Genomic DNA, 7,562 nt, shown 5'->3' with positions numbered 1-7,562 from the left:
CATCATCATCATCATTGTTATGGTGTATTGTTATTATTGAGTTATTGCCCTTTGCAATAACTTATAATTTACTTCCATGAATAATACACTTAATTACATTTAGTTATTTCTAAATAATGTCACAATTGAATATATCAATAGAATACATTACATTCGTATTATTAGTTAACTACACTTGTGCATTGACGTTATATTACATAACGTATATTTCTGTTTAATGTATATTTCTATACTGCATGTTTAATATTACTAAGTCTGTGATATATTATGATTTAAAGAACTTTAATAAATTACTTGATGATTGGCAACCAAGGAGCGTCTTCCCTGTCAGTTATTTTATGTACTGCGGTTGGTACATAACAGTGGCGACGAGGATTCCAGCTGTGGGTCACATGAAATCACAGTCCTTTTAAGGACTGCCAACCCACGAAGGGGACAGCCCTGCCCTACCTCCGGACGAAGAAGGACGAGCCTTGCCCTGGTCTGCCTCCGGACGAAGAAGGACGAGCCTTGCCCTGCCCTACCTCCGGACGAAGAGGGACGAACCTTGCCCTGGTCTGCCTCCGGACGAAGAAGGACGAGCCTTGCCCTGGTCTGCCTCCGGACGAAGAAGGACGAGCCTTGCCGTGCCAGACGAGCGAGGGGGACCTGCCTGCCTTGCCGTGCCAGACGAGCGAGGGGGACCTGCCTGCCTTGCCGTGCCGACGAGCGAGGGGGACCTACCTGCCTCGCCGTGCCAGACGAGCGAGGGGGACCTACCTGCCTCGCCGTGCCAGACGAGCGAAGGGGACCTGCCTGCCTTGCCGTGCCAGACGAGCGAGGGGGACCTGCCTGCCTTGCCGTGCCAGACGAGCGAGGGGGACCTGCCTGCCTCGCCGTGCCGGACGAGCGAGGGGGACCTACCTGCCTCGCCGTGCCAGACGAGCGAGGAGAACCTGCCGTGACCTACTTATCTTGCTGTATCAGACAGCAAGAACAACTTACCAGCGGAGTCGGACGTGTATGTACAGCGACCTTTCGACTTGCTGAGAGGGAAGACTGTCCATTGGCTGTTTTAGAAGAATCATCAGGACGTGACTGTCAGTCGTGACAGACGTGGAAGAATCATCAGGACGTGACTGTCAGTCATGACAGACGTTGAAGAATCATCAGGACGTGACTGTCAGTCGTGACAGCCGTGGAAGAATCATCAGGACGTGACTGTCAGTCGTGACAGACGTGGAAGAATCATCAGGACGTGACTGTCAGTCGTGCCAGACGTGGAAGAATCATCAGGACGTGACTGTCAGTCGTGACAGACGTGGAAGAATCATCAGGACGTGATTGCCTGTCGTGACAGACGTGCGAGGAGTACCTGCCGTGTCGGACGGGTGACGTACTTCTTGCTGTATCGGACAGCACGGAAAACCAACCAGCGGAGTCGGACGTATCGACCTACTGACCGTCCATTGGCTGGTTTTGGACGTTTTCATCAGGACAAGCCTGCCTTGCCGTGTCGGACGTGCGAGGGGAACTGGGTCAAACGGTTGACCTACTTTTTGCTGTATCGGACAGCACGGAAAACCAACTAGCGGAGCGACGTATCGGCCTGTTGATCGTTCATTGGCTGCTTTGGACGTATCGTCATGACTACACGAGCAGCATGGACCAACGAGGAGCTGATTGGGCTATTGCGTGATCAGATGGCCCAACAACAACAGCAGATGGAGTTGCAGCGTCAACAGATGGAAACGTGATGGATCGTCCCAAGTCGTCAGTGACCAACACCAGGTTCTGCGAGTTTGATTCAAACACAGAGCTGTGGACGGACTATTGGTCACGTTTCCAGACGTTCGTAAAGGCCAACTCCATTCCATCGGACAGGATTGCAGAGATTTTTCTCACCAACCAATCGTGTGCCATCTTCAAGCTGCTGGCAAACCTGGCTTCACAGAGCGTTCCTCCCAAGGACGTCAGCGAATTATCGATGGATGAGATCGAGCAGCACATGGTTGACCATTTCAACCCCAAAAGATTCGTTGTTCGGGAGCGTTACAAATTCTGGACACGAACAGAAAGGAAGCCAGGAGAGACTGTCCACGAGTTAGCTGCGAGAATTCGGCAAGAGGCAGCTACATGTGATTTTGCCTCGATCAATGACCCGTTGGACGAGGCAATGAGGACTCGATTCGTTTGCTCGATCAACAGCGAGGCTATCGTCAAAGCCTTGTTCAAAGTAGAGGACGACGAGCTGACGTTCAATCGAGCCATTCAAATCGCCGCGGAAGTGGAGGAGGCTGGAAAAGTTGCCAGAGAGACGGTTGGCACATCAAATGCCGATGTGTTTAAGTTCCAGCCCAATCGAAATCCGGCTCGTAAACTGCCCACGGCGAATAACGAACCGTCTCCAGAGATCAACCGCCAATCAAAATCAGCGGAGAACGGGAATCAGAAAACCCGATGTTACCGGTGCTTCGGGAACCACTCAAGTGATGCCTGTCGATTCAAGGAAGCCCTTTGCCACCACTGCGGCATTAAGGGCCACATAAAGTCTGCCTGTCGGAAGAGAAGTCAACATCAACGAGTAAAGACGGTGACAAAGGTCAAATGGAATGCGGCCCGACCTTTGCCTCCAAACAGCCATGGATTATGCCCGACAAACCATGGGAACGTGTCCATATCGACCACGCCGTGAATTTCAAAGGACACAACTGGCTCGTGATGGTGGATGCATACTCCAAATATCCGTGTGTCCACCAGATGACATCCATCACCACGAAGGCGACAATTCAAAAGCTGGACGAGGATTTTGCGCATTTTGGCTACCCGCATACCATCGTCACTGATAATGCGCAGTGCTTCTCGTCAGCTGAGTTTGCCAGTTTCTGTGAGAGCCGGGGTATTCAACACCTACAGGGAGCCCGTATCATCCAGAGACCAACGGTGCAGCTGAGAGACTGGTACAGTCATTTAAAAAGTCGCTAAGGAAGTCCAGCCTCAGTACCAGTGAGGCCTTACACGAGTTCTTGATCCAGTACCGGAGAATCTCCCTGTGCAGTGGCTATAGCCCAACCGAACTTCTGATTGGTCGACAGATACGGGCGAAGATAGATGTGCTCCTGCCTCAAAGCCGTGTAAATCTTCGCTCGTCTAGGAAAACTAAGTTCACAGTGAACAGCCAGTGCTATGCCCTGTCTTTTCAGAGGGGGCGTAGGGACAAGTGGGTGCCAGCGATTGTAGCATCAGTGATTGGAAACCGAATGTTCGATGTGAAAATCGTGCCGGATGGTCCTACTTTGAGAAGACACGTCGACCAACTGCGCACACGCCACAGTAGTTAACATAGTGGTTATATTATAATTGTGACAACGAGACTCACGTTCTTGTAACAGATTATTCCAGTGCATGGACTGTCAAATGGACTTGATATAGTGTATGTGATCGCCGGACATTTGAAATAGTATTGTTCGTACGGACTTTTAAATGTTAATCGCAACGGCGATCTTCTGGATGTGTAATAGAATTTCTAGAATTTCGCTTCTGGACACATGGTGTAATAGAATTTCAAATTAACTTTGAAATAGTGTTTTAAGCGGACTGTTACATCATGTGTGTCTATGTTAATATTTTGATGGTTAAACCTTCAGTATCCTTCAGGCTAGAAGGGAGGTGTTATGGTGTATTGTTATTATTGAGTTATTGCCCTTTGCAATAACTTATAATTTACTTCCATGAATAATACACTTAATTACATTTAGTTATTTCTAAATAATGTCACAATTGAATATATCAATAGAATACATTACATTCGTATTATTAGTTAACTACACTTGTGCATTGACGTTATATTACATAACGTATATTTCTGTTTATGTATATTTCTATACTGCATGTTTAATATTACTAAGTCTGTGATATATTATGATTTAAAGAACTTTAATAAATTACTTGATGATTGGCAACCAAGGAGCGTCTTCCCTGTCAGTTATTTTATGTACTGCGGTTGGTACATAACAATCATCATCATTATAATTGTTGTAGTCGTCGTGATCATTATCACCATCATCATCATCATCATCACCATCAATATCACCATCATCATCATCATCATTATCATTAAAACAACCACTACTAAAGAAGAACACAATATACACTAAACATGCTCAAAGCCCTTTATTAGGGGTTCCAAGCCAAATGCACCACTTAACATGGAGAACAAGACATGATGCCCTGATTGGGGCTCTTAAAATTTTGTTTTCAATAGAACCAACTGTTACCTGCCAGGTTCTCATTTTACACTCGAGTCTGGTGAGATAATGCGAGTAAAAAGATCCTTATTTCAAGTTTTCAAATTTGAGTCAAGACACCAAGACTCGAACCAGTGATTTGGGTCACAAACAACTGCCTGGAACATACTTCTTTGATATTGATTTTAGACCCAACAGTTGGCTGGATTAGTTTTCACTAAAGCTCTCTACTCATCTCTTTACAAATGGTCCCAAGCTAACAGCAACCACTTAATGTGTATGACAAGACATGACGCCTGCTAGAAGCTCGAAGAAATAACATTTAAAGAATGAGCTTTTATATAGAGCAATATCCACGAATTGTGCTCGAAGCTCTTTACAACAGCAACATGTAGCATGTAGAACGATAAATGGTGCCTGTTAAGCGATATTATATTTTTTTCCCCTACAGAGACGACCAGGTACTCATTTCACACTTAGGTAAGCTGAGATAATGTGTGTAAAGAGCCTTTTCTAAGGACTCAATTATGCAGCCCTCAGGGTGGGACTCGAACCCCAGATCATCTGGTCCGAAGGCAAGTGCCATATATACCACAAGATCACATAGCTGCACAAAGGGTAACGAACAATTGCTAATATCCAATTAATGTTTATAAAAACTGGGATAAACTCCTCCGTCTTCATGGGCAGGGCTGCCATGTTCAGAAAAGTCAAAATGAGGGACATTTTGAGGCAGGATGAGAACAAATGAGGGACGAATAGGCACATACACAAACACATCATACACACACACACACAAACAAACACACTGCAAACATTAAATAGGGACAGTTAAGCCGACAATAGACAATGACACTACCAATTGGATGTAGTTTAAAATATCTCGGTCATTGACCCTAGGACTGGACGCATCATATTATTCTAATATCTCGGTCATTGATCCCCCCTAAAACATAATATTATCTGACATCATCTTCAAACACTTTGAAGGGACTAATAATCATGTCTTATGGGGTAACTTTGCCTCTGTAAATTTGGAGCATTTAGGTCAACTTTGATGTTGTCAACCATCCCGAACCACATTTTTAATTTGTTGACATTAGTGTACCACTCCACAACCGCCTTCAAAATCTCAACAATTATGCATTATCTCATAACCACCTTCTAAATTTGTTGACATTCGTGCACAATCCCAAAACCACCCTCTAAATGTGTGGACATTTATGCATCTTTCCACAACCACCTTCTAAATGTGCCGATAGTTATGCACCATCCCAAAACTACTCTCTAAATGTTTTGTCATGTATGCACCATCCTAAAACCACCTTCTAATGTGGATGGCATCACAGTCATATTCTCCTAATGCTAATAACTCAACAACTGGGCTAAAATGCTGGGCATGAGGGTGGTGATGGCCTGCATGGGGTGGCCCCTTATGGGTCTGAAGGAAGAAACTCGTGTTACCTTGTTGGGATAACTCTGTAGGAATCGAATCTTCTCGTACAGTTTGACGTTGTCAGATCTCAGCTTGTCCATTTCATTTTGGATCAGGGTGATTTGTTGTTGCTGGCTGATGGTTTGCTGAAAATAAAATGTAAATGTTGCTACTCAAAGCTAGAAGAAATAAATAACAATCTGAAATAGGCAGTAACTTAGTAACTGGTTCTAAAATATCGGAACAATGGCGGACGCCCTTATGAAATACTTCTCCAACGAGCATCAAAGTCTATCCAGAGGAGAAAAACATTATAAATCTGATCATGTCTTGACTTTTATACATTCTGATCACCAATTAATAAATGAGCATGTATCGTCATTACTACTACGTCACCCGGACAGTCCACTTATTATTGTTGGTGATTTTAATCATTGTCAGCTGCCCATAGCTGGACTAGAACAGTTCGTCACCTGCAAAACACGAGGAAACAACACGCTTGATCTGTGCTATAGCAATATAAAGAACGCCTACAAAGCGCTACAAAAACAACCGATAGCCACATCTGATCATAATACCATTCACCTAGTACCGACGTACATCTCTAAATTAAAGAGTGAGAAACCAACTGTAGTATATCGCCATATCTGGACTCAAGAGGCAATCCAACGACTGAACGGCTGTTTTGACTGTACTCAGTGGGAGACATTAATGGTAGAAGGTGACAGTATTGATGAATGGACCGAAACTTTGACATGTTATATTACATTTTGTGTGGATTTATGCGTGGAAAAAAAAGAAATTAAGATATTTCCTAACAATAAGCCATGGGTTACAAAGCGACTTAAATATTTACTCAATGAAAAGAAAATTGCCTATATGAGTGGTGACATTAAACTAGAATTTGAAAAGGGAAAGGAGATCAGAAATACAATAAAAGAAGAGAAGGTTGAATACAAAAATAAAATGGAGCGACAACTGAGATCGGGCTGCGCAAGGAAAGCATGGGAGATGATAAAACAAATGGGAGGAGTAGACCAAAAGAAACGAACATTCCCACAAGGAAAAACGAAAACTGATGTCAACAAATTAAATGAGCCACCTCCAGATATTGAAGAAGAAACCGTAAGCTCCCTCTTCCGGAGATGTAAAGAACATAAAGCACCAGGACCAGACAACATTACCGGAACTATTTTGAAAAACTGTCACCAACAACTGGCTATACCTTATACAAAACTTTTTCAAAGGTCAATCGATGAACAATCAGTGCCAGTACTTTGGAAAACATTGATTGTCGTTCCAGTTCCAAAAAAGCGTTGTCCGACCGTATTGAATGACTTCCGTCCAGTGGCGCTTACATCGCTTGTAATGAAATGTTTAGAAAAAATTTTAAAATCTGAGCTCCTACAAAAATGTTATGACCTGAAATTGCTAGATCCGTACCAATTTGCATACCAGCAACATCTCAGTGTTGAAGACGCACTATTAACCGCCACAAATTTGATCTCGAAACACCTTGACCAAACGCCCTCGAATTACGCCAGAATCCTGTTTGTCGACTTTTCGTCAGCTTTTAATGCCATGAACACAGATATTTTGCTTCAAAAGTTGTGCAGCATGGATATTCCAAACTACCTTATTAAATGGTATAAAGAGTTTCTGACCCATAGACCGCAATGTGTAAAATTGGGTGAACATATCTCCAACAAAAGAACGTTGTCGAACGGATGTCCCCAAGGCTGTGTGAGTTCCCCAATCCTGTACATCTTATACACCAACGACTGCAGACCATCCTTTGAAAATTGTTTTATAGTGAAATATGCAGATGATACTGCTATTCTTGGCTTATTAAAAGATAAAGTTACCGAAAAGAATTATTTCAAACAAATAAATATATTCAC

The 7,562-nt window shown here is 43.7% G+C and overlaps 1 protein-coding gene across 1 annotated transcript; it reads left to right on the top strand.

The window, feature by feature from the left end:
* The first annotated feature begins 1,735 nt into the window (after positions 1 to 1,735).
* LOC144969225 (uncharacterized) lies at positions 1,736 to 2,674 on the top strand. The gene has a single exon (XM_078908337.1). The coding sequence runs from the start codon at positions 1,736 to 1,738 to the stop codon at positions 2,672 to 2,674; it is 939 nt and encodes a 312-aa protein (XP_078764463.1).
* Positions 2,675 to 7,562: the final 4,888 nt, after the last annotated feature.

Source organism: Berghia stephanieae, chromosome 3 (genome assembly GCF_034508935.2).
Source record: "Berghia stephanieae isolate SIO BIC M18660-M18661 chromosome 3, UCSD_Bste_1.3, whole genome shotgun sequence".
NCBI lineage: Eukaryota > Metazoa > Mollusca > Gastropoda > Nudibranchia > Aeolidiidae > Berghia > Berghia stephanieae.
Note: the sequence above shows the minus strand (reverse complement) of the source record. Positions and strands in the feature narration are given on the sequence as shown.